Source organism: Salmo trutta, chromosome 28 (assembly GCF_901001165.1).
Source record: "Salmo trutta chromosome 28, fSalTru1.1, whole genome shotgun sequence".
Classification (NCBI taxonomy): domain Eukaryota; kingdom Metazoa; phylum Chordata; class Actinopteri; order Salmoniformes; family Salmonidae; genus Salmo; species Salmo trutta.
Genome location: NC_042984.1, coordinates 11,103,048 through 11,121,914, shown reverse-complemented (window position 1 = coordinate 11,121,914; position 18,867 = coordinate 11,103,048). Strand labels below are relative to the sequence as shown.

Here is an 18,867-nt window from a genome sequence, read left to right as displayed (position 1 = left end):
AGACAACAGGAAGAGAGGAGAGGTTGCAGACAACAGGAGGAGAGGAGAGTTTGAAGACAACAGGAGGAGAGGAGAGGTTGCAGACAACAGGAGGAGAGGAGAGGTTGCAGACAACAGGAGGAGAGGAGAGGTTGAAGACAACAGGAGGAGAGGAGAGGTTGAAGACAACAGGAGGAGAGGAGAGGTTGCAGACAACAGGAGGAGAGGAGAGGTTGAAGACAACAGGAAGAGAGGAGAGGTTGAAGACAACAGGAGGAGAGGAGAGCTTGCAGACAACAGGAGGAGAGGAGAGGTTGAAGACAACAGGAGGAGAGGAGAGGTTGCAGACAACAGGAGGAGAGGAGAGGTTGCAGAGAACAGGAGGAGAGGTTGAAGACAACAGAAGGAGAGGAGAGGTTGCAGACAACAGGAGGAGAGGAGAGGTTGCAGACAACAGGAGGAGAGGAGAGGTTGCAGACAACAGGAGGAGAGGAGAGGTTGAAGACAACAGGATGAGAGGTTGCAGACAACAGGAGGAAAGGAGAGGTTGCAGACAACAGGAGGAGAGGAGAAGGGTTCATTGCGATGCAGTCCTGCATTGACTGATCAGATCATTGTTGATGTGAAATTCAAGTTTAAAGTTGTATTAGTCGTATGTAAGTAGTCTAGCGGTTAAGAGCATTGGACCAGTAACTGAATGTTAGAGCCGACTAGGTGAAACATCTGTCGATGTGCCTCTGAGCACATTACTTAACCCTAACTGGTCCTGTAAGTGGCTCAAAAGAGTCTGATAAATTACTAACATGTAAATGTACAGTACATTGTCCAATGAAATGCTTGCAGGTTATTCTCAACAATGCAACAACAACAATAAATAATAAAAGATAAGAATAGGAACATAAAGCAAATGGCTCAGTAGAATAAACATGTTTGAATAAGTATAAAACAAGAAGGTACAATTTATTGTCCAATATTTTCTGGGAAGGGGAATTGGGAGGCAATTGTGCAGTTTTAGCAATAATAATAAGAGACTGGTAGCAGCAGTTGTGATGTGTGTGTAGCATAAATGTGTCTGTCTGTGTGTGTGTGTGTGTGTGTGTGTGTGTGTGTGTGTGTGTATATGTGTACTTTTTTGCATTTTTTATTTATTTAACCTTTATTTAACTAGGCAAGTCAGTTAAGAACAATACAATGACGGCCTACCAAAAGGCAAAAGGCCTCCTGCGGGGACGGTGGCCTGGGATTGAAAATAAAAAAATACTATATAAATATAGGACAAAACACACATCACAACAAGAGAGACAACACAACACTACATAGAGACCTAAGACAACAACAACACATGACAACACAGCATGGTAGCAACACAACATAACAACAACATGGTAGCAACACAACATTGGAGAAGCCCAAAACATGGTACACACATTATTGGGCACAGACAACAGCACAAAGGGCAAGAAGGTAGAGACCACAATACATCACACAAAGCAGCCACAACTGTCAGTAAGAGTGTCCATGATTGAGTCTTTGAATGAAGAGATTGAGATAAAACTGTCCAGTTTGAGTGTTTGTTACAGCTCGTTCCAGTCGCTAGCTGCAGCGAACTGAAAAGAGGAGCGACCCAGGGATGTGTGTGCTTTGGGGACCTTTAACAGAATGTGACTGGCAGAACGGGTGTTGTATGTGGAGGATGAGGGCTGCAGTAGATATCTCAGATAGGGGGGAGTGAGGCCTGAGAGGGTTTTATAAATAAGCATCAACCAGTGGGTCTTGCGATGGGTAAACAGAGATGACCAGTTTACAGAGGAGTATAGAGTGCAATGATGTGTCCTATAAGGGGCATTGGTGGCAAATCTGATGGCCGAATGGAAAAGAACATCTAGCCGCTCGAGAGCACCCACCCATACCTGCTGATCTATAAATTATGTCTCCGTATTCTAGAATGGGTAGGATGTTCATCTGAATCAGGGTTAGTTTGGCAGCTGGGGTGAAAGAGGAGCGATTACGATAGAGGAAACCAAGTCTAGATTTAACTTTAGCCTGCAGCTTTAATATGTGCTAAGAGAAGGACAGTGTACCATCTGGCCATACTCCCAAGTACTTGTGTGAGGTGACTACCTCAAGCTCTAAACCGTCAGAGGTAGTAATAACACCTGTGGGAAGAGGGGCATTCTTCTTACCAAACCACATGACCTTTGTTTTGGAGGTGTTCAGAACAAGGTTAAGGATAGAGAAAGCTTGTTGGTCACTTAGAAATCTTTGTTGTAGAGCATTTAACACAAAATCTGGGTTGGGGCCAGCTGAGTATAAGACTGTATCATCTGCATATAAATGGATGAGAGAGCTTCTTACTGCCTGAGTTATGTAGTTGATGTAAATTGAGAAGAGCCTGGGGCCTAGGATCGAGCCTTGGGGTACTCCCTTGGTGACAGGCATTGGCTGAGACAGCAGATTTTCTGACTTTATACACTGCATTCTTTGAGAGAGGTAGTTAGCAAACCAGCCCAAAGACCCCTCAGAGACACCAATACTCCTCCCACAAGAAAGGAATGGTCTACCGTATCAAAAGCTTTGGCCAGGTCAATAAAAATAGCAGCTAATTGAATTTGTATCTGGTCTGTCCTTGCAAGTCTTAACTCAGTGTTCAGTCCCCATAAAATATATAATTGTAATGTACTTTATTTTATATATTTTTTCTTCATTTTTTTTTCTCTTTTTCTTCTTGGCTTTCAAAATAGCATCAGACCAAACACTACTCACTCACTTCCAGGTTGGATGGTGTCCTCAGGTCTCTACTGTTTGTTTACTTGAGCACCCTCCGTATAGCTTGGAAAAAGAAAACCTTGGAAGCAGTAATCTCTCCGGTTAATTTTGGTCAGAATTAGGTTGTAGGTTTAGAGTTTTGATCTGGAGCGAAGGCCATGCTGTGGAGGGTAGCATCCTGCATATGTACCTGCCGAAAAATCCAAGTTTATCTAACTCCAAATCTATCCTTTTGTAAAAAACATGTTGAAAAATGTGAGAGTTCACATGCAGCTGTGTCTCTCTCTCTGAAGGTGTAGAGAGTCAGTGCAGGTGGTCAGTCCAGTTCAAGTCTTCAAGTCTTCAGCATTCTGATGGCTTGTAGATAGAAACTCTCTCTGTTGGTATCAGACCTCATGCTCCGATACCATCTGCCCGAAAGTAAGGGAGTGAACAGCTCATAGCTGGGGTGTGTGTGGGGTCTTTGATGATGCTTCCTCAGGCAGCTTCTCAGAATCATATCAGTCTTTAACAAGTGTAAGGCTAGCTGTCTGCTGCTGGCTACTAACTTCCATTGGGTGTTGGCTGTCCACTAACCACAGTAGGGGCTGTGTAACTCCCACTCGTTGCGATGCTGGTTGGTCTGTACTAATCAATACAGGATCTGGGTTTTCCATTGGCTGTTTGAGAGCTTTAGGCTTATAATAGACAGTTGATTAAAGCTAGAGGAATTCTACAACATAGAGAGCTTTTTTAAAAGCAACTGGAAAGAATCCTAAAACAATCATCTATCAGTTCTCAACCAATTCTAATTGGTCCATGACAGCCATATCCTAAGTGGTCCCTGAACGTGTCCAGACAAATGAAAAGAAAGTTGCACACTCATCTCTCCATGATGTGGATTTATTTGTCCAAAGAGCCTTTATCAGGGTGTAGTGCTGAGCGAATACCCGAAATGTCGGTTATTTTGGGGGTTTTAAACAACTAATTGACCGACGGTTCAATTATCTGAATGTTTTTTTTCTGTGAGCTCAATGAGCACATTGCACAGTTTCTCTAGAGATACACTACATGACCAAAAGTATGTGGACATCTGCTCATTGATAATCTAATTCCAAAATCATGGGTATTAATATGGAGTTGGTCCCCCCTTTTCTGCTATAACAGCCTCCACTCTTCTGGGAAGGCTTTCCACTAGATGTTGGAACATTACTGCGGGGACTTGCTTCTATTCAGCCACAAGAGCATTAGTGAGGTCGGGTACTGATGTTGGGCGATTAGGCCTGGCTCACAGTCACCGTTCCAATTCATCCCAAAGGTGTTCGATGGGGTTGAGGTCAGGGCTCTGTGCAGGCCAGTCAAGTTCTTCCACACCAACCTCGTCAAACCATTTCTGTATGGATCTCCCTTTGTGCACGGGGGCATTGTCATGCTGAAACAGGAAAGCGCCTTATCCCAAACTGATGCCACAAAGTTGCAAGCACAGAATTGTCTAGAATGTCATTGTTTGCTGTAGCATTAAGATTTCCCTTCACTGGAACTAAGGGGCCTAGCCCGAACCATGAAAAACAGCCCCAGACCATTATTCCTGCTACACAAACTTTACATTTGCCACTATGCATTGGGGCAGGTAGCATTTTCCTGGCATCCGCCAAACCCAGATTAGTCTGTCGGACTGCTGTGATTCATCACTCTAGAGAAGGCGTTTCCACTGCTCCATAGTCCAATGGTGGCGAGCTTTACACCACCCCAGGTGACGTGTGGCATTGCGCCTGGTGATCTTAGTCTGCTCGGCCATGGAAACTCATTTCATGAAGCTCCAGACGAACAGTTCTTGTGCTGACGTTGCTTCCAGAGAAATTTGGAACTTGGTAGTAAGTGTTGCAACCGAGGACAGACTATTTTTACGCGCTACACGCTACAGCACTAAGCAGTCTGTTCTGTGAGCTTGTGTGGCCTAATGTAATTTACTGACTTGTTGGAAAAGTGGCATCCTTTGACGGTGAAAGTCACTGAGCTCTTCAGTAAGGCCAATCTACTGACAATGTTTGTGCTCGATTTTATACACCTGTCAGCAACGGGTGTGGCTGAAATAGCCAAATCCACTCATTTGAAGGGGTGTCCACATACTTTTGTATTTATAGTGTAAATCAGATCAAGCCTGAACTGTGCAATGTAGTAGGGAGTTGTAGTTTCCAATAGGACAATATTTTATATATACTGCTCAAAAAAATAAAGAGAACACTAAAATAACACATCCTAGATCTGAATGAATGAAATAATCTTATTAAATACTTTTTTCTTTACATAGTTGAATGTGCTGACAACAAAATCACACAAAAATAATCAATGGAAATCCAATTTATCAACCCATGGAGGTCTGGATTTGGAGTCACACTCAAAATTAAAGTGGAAAACCACACTACAGGCTGTTCCAACTTTGATGTAATGTCCTTAAAACAAGTCAAAATGAGGCTCAGTACTGTGTGTGGCCTCCACGTGCCTGTATGACCTCCCTACAATGCCTGGGCATGCTCCTGATGAGGTGGCGGATGGTCTCCTGAGGGATCTCCTCCCAGACCTGGACTAAAGCATCCGCCAACTCCTGGACAGTCTGTGGTGCAACGTGGCGTTGGTAGATGGAGCGAGACATGATGTCCCAGATGTGCTCAATTGGATTCAGGTCTGGGGAACGGGCGGGCCAGTCCATAGCATCAATGCCTTCTTCTTGCAGGAACTGCTGACACACTCCAGCCACATGAGGTCTAGCATTGTCTTGCATTAGGAGGAACCCAGGGCCAACCGCACCAGCATATGGTCTCACAAGGGATCTGAGGATCTCATCTCGGTACCTAATGGCAGTCAGGCTACCTCTGGCGAGCACATGGAGGGCTGTGCGGCCCCCCAAATAAATGCCACCCCACACCATGACTGACTCACCGCCAAACCGGTCATGCTGGAGGATGTTGCAGGCAGCAGAACGTTCTCCACGGCGTCTCCAGACTCTGTCACATCTGTCACACGTGCTCAGTGTGAACCTGCTTTCATCTGTGAAGAGCACAGGGCGCCAGTGGCGAATTTGCCAATCTTGGTGTTCTCTGGCAAATGCCAAACGTCCTGCATGGTGTTGGGCTGTAAGCACAACCCCCACCTGTGGACGTCGGGCCCTCATACCACCCTCATGGAGTCTGTTTCTGACCATTTGAGCAGACACATGCACATTTGTGGCCTGCTGGAGGTCATTTTGCAGGGCTCTGGCAGTGCACCTCCTGCTCTTCTTTGCACAAAGGCGGAGGTAGCGGTCCTGCTGCTGGGTTGTTGCCCTCCTACGGCTTCCTCCACGTCTCCTGATGTACTGGCCTGTCTCCTGGTAGCGCCTCCATGCTCTGGACACTACGCTGACAGACACAGCAAACCTTCTTGCCACAGCTCGCATTGATGTGCCATCCTGGATGAGCTGCACTACCTGAGCCACTTGTGTGGGTTGTAGACTCTGTCTCATGCTACCACTAGAGTGAAAGCACCGCCAGCATTCAAAAGTGACCAAAACATCAGCCAGGAAGCATAGGAACTGAGAAGTGGTCTGTGGTCACCACCAGCAGAACCACTCCTTTATTGGGGGTGTCTTGCTAATTGCCTATAATTTCCACCTGTTGTCTATTCCATTTGCACAACAGCATGTGAAATTTATTGTCAATCGGTGTTGCTTCCTAAGTGGACAGTTTGATTTCACAGAAGTGTGATTGACTTGGAGTTACATTGTGTTGTTTAAGTGTTCCCTTTATTTTTTGAGCAGTGTAGTTTAGTGCAGAAAAAGTGGTAATTAACTACAATGACCATAATCCATTGCACGCCAACTTGTCCGGTCTGTGTGTTTCTATAGACCTGCTACATTAAGTTAGTGTGGAGCAGACAGAGAGAAGAGACAGAAGAACGTGCGATGGAGAGGGATAGAGAGCAGTTGCTTCGCGAGGTATCTCTACCCGAAAATACATGATCTAAGTGATTGATAGTTGGTATTCAGCAGTTATATAAGTATGCCTTATTTACTTTGAAGAACTACTAAAATAGTGATTTTTTCAGACAGCATAGGCAGCAGCTCTATAGAGATGAGATGATGACTTGGAATTAAATAAAGTAACTGAATAAAACAAATGTAATATACACAACTGAAATATTTTATTAAAGTAATGTGAATCGTTACAGCGTTTAACGCACATAATGCATAGTCCGTTTAATGTTTTAAAAAAAATATTGAAACCAAACCGACCTCAAAAAGCACTAATCGCTAAGCACTATCAGGGTGTCATCAGTCTCTCATCATCTGTCTGAAGTCCTTGGTCCTGGAGAACCTTGTGTCAGGTGGGTACCCAGTGTGGCATCAGGCCCTCTGTGACCAATCAACCTATTCAACCCCATCCATCCTTCATCCATCCTCCCTCCCTCCCTCCCTCCCTCATCCATCCATTCTCCCTCATCCAGCCTCCCTCCATCCCTCATCCAGCCTCCATCCCTCCCTCATCATCCCTCCCAGAGTGTGTCTCTCACCATGTGTCTGAAGACCTTGGAGTCCTTGGTCCTGGAGAACCTTGTGTCGGGTACCCAGCATGGCATCAGGCCCTCAGTGGAGTTGGCACGTGCCCGCTGCATCATGGCACTCTTGGCCATCGCTGCCTTCTCCTCTTTCTGCAGGGAGGGAACAGACCACAGCAATGGACCTTAATCACACTGGACATCTGAATGTGTTATACATTGTTCAGTCTATTTTTTCTATACAGAAGAGTTAGAGAGAGATTTTGAAGAATGCACATTATTTTTGATAATACAATGAATTGAACTATCCAGGAGTGCTATCCAGCAGAAACACAAAAACGAGGAGATCAAAGAATAAATGGATAACTAAAGGCAATGAAGAGTTTCTGTGATCTGAAAACTATAAAGTATACTTGTTCTTCTCCTTCTGTAGTTAAAAAACGATTTATTAAACTTGTTAAATAAACTACAGACCCTTTTCTGGCTGCATCCCAGCACCAGGAATGTCTCGATGTTGTTCTCCTTGAGATAGGCGTTCCTGTCCCCTCCGAACCCTGGCTCCACCTCATAGTCCCCATTCAGGTACTGTAGGGTGGCCTTGGTGATGTGGATACGCCTGGTACCACACACAGGGACAAATAGGGGTCACATTCACACACTATTATCAGAGCAGTAGTTTTCAAACCTCTCCTCTGGGACCCCCCGACATAAGCACCATTTTGGTATAGCCCTTAATAACTAGCTAGTCTGAGTCACCTAATCAAGGGCTTGATAATTAGTTGACAAGCTGAATCAGGTGTGCTAGCTGTGGAATAGTTAAAATACATGCAATGGCTGGGTGTCCCAGAGGAGAGGCTTGAAAACCAATGTATCAGAGGACATTTTCAATATCGGGGACTGCAATGCCAGAAAGAGTTTAATCAATACCGACACTTTATTATGATGCCCCACATCTAGTTGCATTTATTGTGCTATTTGTGTTTAATTGTAATGCGTCTAAGCCATATGCCTGTAAGCCAAAGACACCTGAAAATGTTTTTAAAAAATTGACAATAAATGTTACAACCTGAACTTGTATGCTGAACCAAATGGTCAGTGTAAATCTATAGGAGTTTCTCATGGTGTTTTGGTGGGAGGGGCTTACCCTGCCGCGCCTCCTGCCTCCATGTGATTGGCTAGTGTGACGTCATTGGACCAGACGTCAAACTGCCACTTCCTGAGTCCCAGCACCCCACAGTGGACCCTGCCACTATGGATACCCACACGCATGTTCACGTTGACCCCTGTGACCTCTCTCACCAGCCTGCAGAGAGACACACACGCAGAGATAGACACACACACACGCAGAGATAGACACACACACACACAGAGATAGACACACACACACACACAGAGATAGACACACACACACACAGAGATAGACACACACACACACGCAGAGATAGACACACACACACGCAGAGATAGACACACACGCACACACACAGAGATAGACACACACACACACACAGAGATAGACACACACACACGCAGAGATAGACACACACACACGCAGAGATAGACACACACACACACACGCAGACATAGACACACACATACACACACGCAGAGATAGACACACACACACGCAGAGATAGACACACACACACACACGCAGACATAGACACACACACACACACACACACAGAGATAGACACACACACACAGAGATAGACACACACACACACACACACACACACAGACAGAGATAGACACACACACACACACACACACACACACACACACACACACAGATAGACACACACACACACACGCAGAGATAGACACACACACACACACACACACACAGAGATAGACACACACACACACACACACACACACACACACACAGAGATAGACACACACACACACACACCCAAACACACACAGACAGAGATAGACACACACACCAAAAACCACCTGTTACGATAGATTGTATGTTTCTTACTAATTCAAAGACATACATCATTCATTTGTGTATGTATGTGTACCTGTCTGTGTGTTTGCCTGTCTGTGTGTTTGCCTGTCTGTGTGTGTGTGTGTGTGTGTGTGTGTGTGTGTGTGTGTGTGTGTGTGTGTGTGTGTGTGTGTGTGTGTGTGTGTGTGAGACTCACGAGATGGCCTCGATCATGTCCACTCCCATCTCCACACAGCAGTGGGCGTGGTCGGCCCGGGGCTCAGGCAGCCCAGACACACAGTAGTAGCAGTCCCCAAGGATCTTTATCCTCAGACAGTGGTTCTCCTGTAGTACACAGACACACACACAGTAGTAGCAGTCCCCAAGGATCTTTATCCTCAGACAGTGGTTCTCCTGTAGTACACAGACACACACACAGTAGTAGCAGTCCCCAAGGATCTTTATCCTCAGACAGTGGTTCTCCTGTAGTACACAGACACACACACAGTAGTAGCAGTCCCCAAGGATCTTTATCCTCAGACAGTGGTTCTCCTGTAGTACACAGACACACACACAGTAGTAGCAGTCCCCAAGGATCTTTATCCTCAGACAGTGGTTCTCCTGTAGTACACAGACACACACACAGTCAGACATGCGCAACCGCACGGCAACCACACTATTGGTGAATAAACAGCATAAAAGTAGAAGATTGACATATAACACTAAAATCTAACTAACTGCTTACCGAAGCTAGTTTGTCAAAGCGAGCAAAAAGTTCATTCAGTGTCATCACCAACTCTTGTGCTGTGCATTGTGATGCCAGGCTGGTGAATCCTTCGATGTCTGCAAACAGTATACTGTCGGATGAAGAGGGAGAAAGACAACAAAGAGAAAATTAGTGTAAGAGGAAGAGAAGTTGAGAGAGAGAAATAAAGAGAGAGAGAGGGAGTGAGGAAGAGACAGAGAGAGATCAATAACCCATAATTAACATGGTCTAGTGCCTCCCAGCCTGTCTGTTGAGAGAGAGAAGGAGAGAGAGACACAGAGAGAGACAGAGACAGAGATAAACAGAGATAGAGAGAGACAGAGAGAGAGAGACAGAGACAGAGAGAGATCAATAACCCATAATTAACATGGTCTAGTGCCTTCCAGTCTGTGTTGAGAGAGAGAAGGAGAGAGAGACAGAGAGAGAGACACAGAGAGAGAAACAGATAGAGACAGAGAGAGCGAGACAGAGAGACTGACAGAGACAGAGAGACATTTATGCTGGTCTGCTTTCCGTCTAGGCCCATATAGGTCACCTCCCTCCTTCCTTCCTTCAGCAATCCCCCCCTATCTCTCTCCAGTGAAAACGTCTCAGTATGGTTCTCATTTTCTAACCTGTGATAGTAATTAAAAGGAAGAGGGAAAAAAACAACAACAGATGGCGCTGTTGCCCCCTTTATCAATGACTCAATATTACAAACACTGACAGAATAAGATAGACAATCTCTGGGGAATTGTCAATGCAACACACCTTTATGGTGAGTGGATAGTTTAGACTAGCTCAGGTAGTCCAGATAGTTTAGACTAGCTCAGGTAGTCCAGATAGTTTAGACTAGCTCAGGTAGTCCAGATAGTTTAGACTAGCTCAGGTAGTCCAGATAGTTTAGACTAGCTCAGGTAGTCCAGATAGTTTAGACTAGCTCAGGTAGTCCAGATAGTTTAGACTAGCTCAGGTAGTCCAGATAGTTTAGACTAGCTCAGGTAGTCCAGATAGTTTAGACTAGCTCAGGTAGTCCAGATAGTTTAGACTAGCTCAGGTAGTCCAGATAGTTTAGACTAGCTCAGGTAGTCCAGATAGTTTAGACTAGCTCAGGTAGTCCAGATAGTTTAGACTAGCTCAGGTAGTCCAGATAGTTTAGACTAGCTCAGGTAGTCCAGGGAAGCATCTGAAAACGTTACTGTCATTATCCTTGTTTCCTGAATTCCTCTCAAGGTACATAGGAGGAAGAAGTCCCAAGGAGGGACATTGTATCCTCTCCTCTGCTGTTTTTTAAGAGGAATTGTTGGTGTGTGTCCATGGTTACCTGACGTTGTCATGTTTCTGGATGTAGATCTTGTGGAACATCATATCTTCCTTCTTGGCGTTGATTTCTGCCTTCATCTCCATGGCAACGTGCCTTGGAAGCACCGACAGCAGCAAGCGCTCCTGGAGAATGTGTATGATAGAGAGAGGAAAAGGGGGAAGAGAGAGAGAAGCAGAAAGAGAGTGATAGATGGAGAGATCGATGATGTGGAGTGAGCGAGAGAGGGAGAGAGAAGCAGAGCGAGAGAGGGAGAGAAGTAGAGAGAGAGTCAACAGCAACCTTGGGAAAATCCTCTGCATTATCATTAATAGCAGACTCGTACATTTCCTCAGTGAAAACAATATACTGGGCAAATGTCAAATTGGCTTTTTAGCAAATTATCGTACAACAGACCACGTATTGACCCTGCACACCCTAATTGACAAACAAACAAACCAAAACAAAGGCAAAGCCTTCTCATGCTTTGTTGATTTCAAAAAAGCCTTTCACTCAATATGGCATGAGGCTCTGCTATACAAATTGATGGAAAGTGGTGTTGGGGGAAAAACATACAACATTATAAAATCCATGTACACAAACAACCAGTGTGCAGTTAAAATCGGCAAAAAACACACATTTCTTCCCACAGGGCCGTCGGGTGAGACAGTGATGCAGCTTAAGCCCCACCCTCTTCAACATATATATCAACAAATTGGCGAGGACACTAGAACAGTCTGCAGCACCCGGCCTCACCCTACTAGAATCTGAAGTCAAATGTCCACTGTTTGCTGATGATCTGGTGCTTCTGTCACCAACCAAGGAGGGCCTGCAGCAGCACCTACACTACCGTTCAAACGTTTGGGGTCACTTAGAAATGTCCCTGATTTTGAAAGAAAAGCACATGTTGTTGTCCATTAAAATAACTGAAATACAGTGTAGACATTGTTAATGTTGTGAAAGACTATTGTTATAATGTTTCTGCCACCGTATCCTACGGCAAAAAAGAGCTTCTGGATATCAGGACAGCGACCACTCACCTCGGATTAGACAAAGCTTTTTTCTTCAAAAAGAAGGACACAAAGGATGTACTTCGAACACCCGACAAGGCCAACATCCCCATCATTGGCAAGAGATAGAGACACAGGTACAGACACAGAGCGGGGTGCCTTGTAAGGATCCTCAGACGGCGAGTGGGAAAGCTGCCGTTACCGTCAATATTACTTGCCAACGTGCAATCATTGGATAATAAATTAGACGAGGTACAATCACGAATATCCTACCAAAGGGACATAAAAAACTGTAACATCTTATGTTTCATGGAACCGTGGCTGAATGAGGATGTGGATATTCAGCTAGCGTGATACATGCTGCACCGGCTAGATAGAACAGCACACTCCGGTAAGACGAGGAGGGGGGGGGGGGGCTGTGCATATTTGTAAACAACAGCTGGTGCACGAAATCTAAGAAAATCTCTTGATTTTGCTGGCCTGAAGTAAAGTATCTTATGATAAGCTGTAGACCACACTATTTGCCAAAAATCTATACTTTTCGTGGCTGTTTATTTACAATCACAAACAGACGCTGGCACTAAGACCATCCGCTGTATAAGGAAATGAGCAAACAGGAAACTGCTCACCCAGAGGTGGCGCTCCTAGTGGACAGGGACTTTAATGCAGGGAAATTTAAATCACTTTCACCTAATTTCTGTCAACATGTTAAATGCGCAACCAGAGGCAAAAAATCTAGATCACCTGTACACCACACACAGAGACGCATACAAAGCTCTCCCTCACACTCCATTTGGTAAATCCGACCACAACTCTATCCCCCTGTTCCTGCTTACAAGCAAAAATTAAAGCAGGAAGCACCGGTGACTTGGCCTATAAAAAAGTGGTCAGATAAAGCAGATGCTAAACTACAGGACTGTTTTGCTAGCACAGACTGGAACATGTTCCGGGATTCCTCCGATGGCATTGAGGAGTACACCACATCAGTCACTGGCTTTATCAATAAGTGCATTGAGGACGTCGTCCCCACAGTGACTGTACGTACAGTTGAAGTCGGAAGTTTAAATACACTTAGGTTGGAGTCATTAAAACCCATTTTTAAACCACTCCACAAATTTCTTGTTAACAAACTATAGTTTTGGAAAGTCAGTTAGGACATCTACTTTGTGCATGACACAAGTCATTTTTCCAACAATTGTTTACAGACAGATTATTTCACTTATAATTCACTGTATCACAATTCCAGTGGGTCAGAAGTTTACATACACTAAGTCGACTCTGCCTTTAAACAGCTTGGAAAAGTCCAGAAAATGATGTCATGGCTTTAGAAGCTTCTGATACGCTAATTGACATCATTTGAGTCAATTGGAGGTGTACCTGTGGATGTATTTCAAGGCCTACCTTCAAACTCAGTACCTCATTGTTTGACATCATGGGAAAATCAAAAGAAATCAGCCAAGACCTCAGAAAAAAAACTGTAGACCTCCACAAGTCTGGTTCATCCTTGGGAGCAATTTCCAAATGCCTGAAGGTAGCACGTTCATCTGTACAAACAATATTACGCAAGTATAAACACCATGGGACCACGCAGCCATCATACCGCTCAGGAAGGAGACGCGTTCTGTCTCCTAGAGATGAATGCACATTGGTGCGAAAAGTGCAAATCAATCCCAAAACAACAGCAAAGGACCTTGTGAAGATGCTGGAGGAAACAGCTACAAAAGTATCTATATCCACAGTAAAACGAGTCCTATATCAACATAACCTGAAAGGCCGCTCAGCAAGGAAGAAGCCACTGCTCCAAAACCGCCATAAAAAAGCCAGACTACGGTTTGCAACTGCACATGGGGACAAAGATCCTACTTTTTGGAGAAATGTCCTTTGGTCTGATGAAACAAAAATAGAACTGTTTGGCCATAATGACCATCGTTATGTTTGGAGGAAAAAGGGGGACGCTTGCAAGCTGAAGAACACCATCCCAACTGTGAAGCATGGGGGTGGCAGCATCATGTTGTGTTGGTGCTTTGCTGCAGGAGGGACTGGTGCACTTCACAAAATAGATGGCATCATGAGGCAGGACAATTATGTGGATATATTGAAGCAACATTTCAAGAAATCAGTCAAGAAATTAAAGCTTGGTCGCAAATGGGTCTTCCAAATGGACAATGACCCCAAGCATACTTCCAAAGTTGTGGCAAAATGGCTTAAGGATAACAAAATCAAGGTATTGGAGTGGCCATCACAAAGCCCTGACCTCAATCCTATAGAAAATGTGTGGGCAGAACTGAAAAAGCGTGTGCGAGCAAGGAGGAATACAAACCTGAAGCAGTTACACCAGCTCTGTCAGGAGGAATGGGCCAAAATTCACCCAACTTATTGTGGGAAGCTTGTGGAAGGCTACCCAAAACGTTTTACACAAGTTAAACAATTCAAAGGAAATGCTACCAAATACTAATTGTGTGTATGTAATCTTCTGACCCACTGGGAATGTGATGAAAGAAATAAGCTGAAATAAATTACTCTCTCTACTATTATTCTGACATTTCACATTCTTAAAATAAAGTGGTGATCCTAACTGACCTGAGACAGGGACTTTTTACAAGGATTAAATGTCAGGAATTGTGAAAAACTGAGTTTAAATTTATTTGGCTAAGGTGTATGTAAACTTCCGACTTCAACTGTACATACCCCAACCAGAAGCCATGGATCACAGGCAACATTCGCACTGAGCTAAAGGATAGAGCTGCCGCTTTCAAGGTGTGGGACTCTAACCCAGAAGCTTATAAGAAATCCCGCTACGCCCTCAGACGAACCATCAAACAGGCAAATCGCCAATACAGGGCTAAGATTGAATCGTACTACACCGACTCCGACGCTCGTCTTATGTGGCAGGGCTTGCAAACTATTACAGACTACAATAGAAAGCACAGCCCCAAGCTACCCAGTGACACAAGCCTACCAGATGAGCTAAATCACTTCAATGCTCGCTTCGATGCAAGCAACACTGAGGCATGCATGAGAGCATCAGCTGTTCCAGACGAACGTGTGATCACGCTCTCTGTAGACGATGTGAGTAAGACCTTTAAACAGATCAACATTCACAAGGCTGCGGGGCCAGACGGATTACCAGGGCGTGTGATCCGGGCATGTGCTGACCAACTGGCAGGTGTCTTCACTGACATTTTCAACATGTCCCTGATTGAGTCTGTAATACCAACATGTTTCAAGCAGACCACCATAGCCCCTGTTCCCAAGAACACAAAGGCAACCTGCCTAAATGACTACAGACCTGTAGCACTCACGTCCGTAGCCATGAAGTCCTTTGAAAGGCTGGTAATGGCTCACATCAACACCATTATCCCAGAAACCCTAGACCCACTCCAATATGCATACCGCCCAAACAGATCAACAGATGATGCAATCTCTATTGCACTCCACACTGCCCTTTCCCACCTGGACAAAAGGAACACCTATGTGAGAATGCTATTCATTGACAACAGCTCAGTGTTCAACACCATAGTACCTTCAAAGCTCATCACTAAGCTAATGATCCTGGGATTAAACACCTCCCTCTGCAACTGGATCCTGGACTTTCCGACGGGCCGCCCCCAGGTGGTGAGGGTAGCAACACATGCGCCACGCTGATCCTCAACACTGGAGACCCTCAGGGGTACGTGCTCAGTCCCCTCCTGTACTCCCTGTTCACCCACGACTGCGTGGCCACGCACGACTCCAGCACCATCATTAAGTTTGCAGATGACACAACAGTGGTAGGCCTGATCACTGACAACGATGAGACAGCCTATAGGGAGGAGGTCAGAGACCTGGCCGGGTGGTGCCAGAATAACAACCTATCCGTCAACATAATCAAGACAAAGGAGATGATTGTGGACTACAGGAAAAGGAGGACCGAGCACGCCCCCATTCTCATCAACGGGGCTGTAGTGGAGCAGGTTGAGAGCTTCAAGTTCCTTGGTGTTCACATCAACAACAAACAAGAATGGTCCAAACACACCAAGACAGTCGTGAAGAGGGCACGACAAAGCCTATTCCCCCTCAAGAAACTAAAAAGATTTGGCATGGGTCCTCAGATCCTCGAAAGGTTATACAGCTGCAACATCAAGAGCATCCTGGCTGGTTGCATCACTGCCTGGTACGGCAACTGCTCAGAGGGTAGTGCTTACGGCCCAGTACATCACTGCTCAGAGGGTAGGACCTCTACACCAGGCGGTGTCAGAGGAAGGCCCTAAAAATTGTCAAAGTCCCCAGCCACCCCAGTCATAGACTGTTCTCTCTACTACCACATGGCAAGTGGTACCGGAGTGCCAAGTCTAGGACAAAAGGCTTCTCAACAGTTTTTACCCCCAAGCCATAAGACTCCTGAACAGGTAATCAAATGGCTACCCGGACTATTTGCATTGTGTGCCCCCCAACCCCTCTCTTACGCTGCTGCTACTCTCTGTTTATCATATATGCGTAGTCACGTTAACTATACATTCATGTACACACTACCTCAATTAGCCCTACTAACCGGTGCTCCCGCACATTGGCTACCCTATCTGCATTTTGTCAAGCCACCCACCAACCCCTCTTTTACGGTACTGCTACTCTCTGTTTATCATATATGCATAGACACTTTAACCATACCTACATGTACATACTACCTCAATAAGCCTGACTAACCGGTGCCTGTATATAGCCTCGCTACTGTATATAGCCTCGCTACTGTATATAGCCTCGCTTCTGTTATTTTTCACTGTCTTTTTTCTGTTGTTTTTATTTCTATACTTATCTATTGTTCACCTTATACCTATTTTTTACTTAAAAATTGCAGTGTTGGTTAGGGCCTGTAGGTAAGCATTTCACTTTAAGGTCTACACCTGTTGTATTAGGCGCACGTGACGAATAAACTTTGATTTGATTTGTAGCTGGAAACGGCTGATTTTTTATGGAATATCTACATAGGCATACAGAGGCCCATTATCAGCAACCATCACTCCTGTGTTCCAATGTCACGTGTTAGCTAATCCAAGCTTATCATTTTAAAAGGCTAATTGATAATTAGAAAACCATTTTGCAATTATGTTAGCACAGCTGAAAACTGTTGTCCTGATTAAAGAAGCAATAAAACTGGCCTTCTTTAGACAAAAAAAAAAGCCTTCTCAGACTGGCCAATAAAAAGAAAGATTAACATGGGCAAAAGAACACATTTACTGGACAGAGATATGGCTTTTTCTTTTCAACTCCCGGAGTCTCCTCTTCACTGTTGACGTTGAGACTGGTGTTTTGTGGGTACTATTTAATGAAGCTGCCAGTTGAGGACTCGTGAGGTGTCTGTTTCTCAAACTAGACATTCTAATGTGTAATGTTTACTGTTCATTTTTATAGTTTATTTCACTTTTGTATATTATCTACTTCACTTGTTTTGGCAATGATATCATGTTGTTTCCTATGCCAATAAAGCCGCTTGAACTGAGAGAGAGATGATGTGGAGGGAGTGAGAGAGGGAGAGAGAAGCAGAGAGAGAGGGGGAGAAGCAGAGAGAGAGAGAGGATGTGGAGGGAGCGAGAGAGGGAGAGAGAAGCAGAGAGAGAGAGAGAGAGAGAGAGAGGGAGGATGTGGAGGGAGCGAGAGAGCGAGAGAGAGAGAGAGAGAGGATGTGGAGGGAGCGAGAGAGCGAGAGAGAGAGAGAGGATGTGGACGGAGCAAGAGAGAGAGAGAGAGAGAGAGAGAGAGAGAGAGAGAGAGAGGATGTGGAGGGAGTGAAAAAGACAGAGAGAAAGAAAAGGCAGAGAGAAAAGCACTCAGTTCAACCCATTCACTTTCATGTGTTTTCATGCGTTTCACAGCTAGAAATCTCAATGAGTAACTTCCTTGAGTACCATTCATTCTTAGGAATACTGCATGGGAACATGGTAGAACATGGGAACATGGTAGAACACAGAGGCATTCAGATATACTCTATACTGTTGACCCACAAAAATAAGAAAGCATATTTCGGTAAACAAGTGTAATGGCTTGTGCTCCTCCCTGAGTGTGTGTGTGTGTGTGTGTGTGTGTGTGTGTGTGTGTGTGTGTGTGTGTGTGTGTGTGTGTGTGTGTGTGTGTGTGTGTGTGTGTGTGTGTGTGTGTGTGCATGCTTACGTGCCTGTGTGTGTGTGTGTGTGTGTGTGTGTGTGTGTGTGTATCCTACCTGTTGCTGGTTCTCTCTCTGCAGGTAGAGCCGGGCCTGGATATACCCCCTGGTCTCCTGAAAGGCCTGTCTCTGAGACACCTCGGCAGGGTAGTGGGTACAGATACCTATCATGTTGGTACACAGGAAGACCAAAGCGTTGGCACTCAGCTGGAGGAGTAAGAGAGAAAGTGGGGAGAGAGAGAGAGAGAGAGAGAGAGAGAGAGTGGGGGAGAGGAGACAAATGTAACTTTTTATTACTTACTTTATTGAGATACCCTTACATACTTAAGTTCCCTTCATGAGAGAGAGAGACAGAGAGAGTGAGCGAGAGAGAGAAAGAGAGAGAGAGAGAGAGGCACACAGAGAGAGAGGGGGGGAGGGAGAGAGAGAGAGAGAGAGAGAGAGGAGAGAGAGAGAGAGAGAGAGAGAGAGAGAGAAATGGTT

General features: G+C 45.0%; 1 protein-coding gene across 3 annotated transcripts in view; it reads right to left on the bottom strand.

Moving 5' to 3' along the window:
* LOC115165462 (adenylate cyclase type 6-like) overlaps positions 1-18,867 on the bottom strand; it is a 110,532-nt gene that overhangs the window by 14,458 nt on the left and 77,207 nt on the right. For 2 of the 3 annotated variants that reach the window (XM_029718592.1, XM_029718593.1), the window contains exons 4-10: positions 18,442-18,591; positions 11,263-11,384; positions 9,939-10,050; positions 9,411-9,814; positions 8,402-8,560; positions 7,732-7,873; positions 7,273-7,410 (exon numbers count right to left, since the gene is read on the bottom strand). In XM_029718592.1, coding sequence (XP_029574452.1) covers positions 7,273-7,410; positions 7,732-7,873; positions 8,402-8,560; positions 9,411-9,814; positions 9,939-10,050; positions 11,263-11,384; positions 18,442-18,591 — 1,227 coding nt within the window. The remainder of the gene's footprint in view (positions 1-7,272; positions 7,411-7,731; positions 7,874-8,401; positions 8,561-9,410; positions 9,815-9,938; positions 10,051-11,262; positions 11,385-18,441; positions 18,592-18,867) is intronic. The other variant, XM_029718594.1, reaches the window with a different exon arrangement.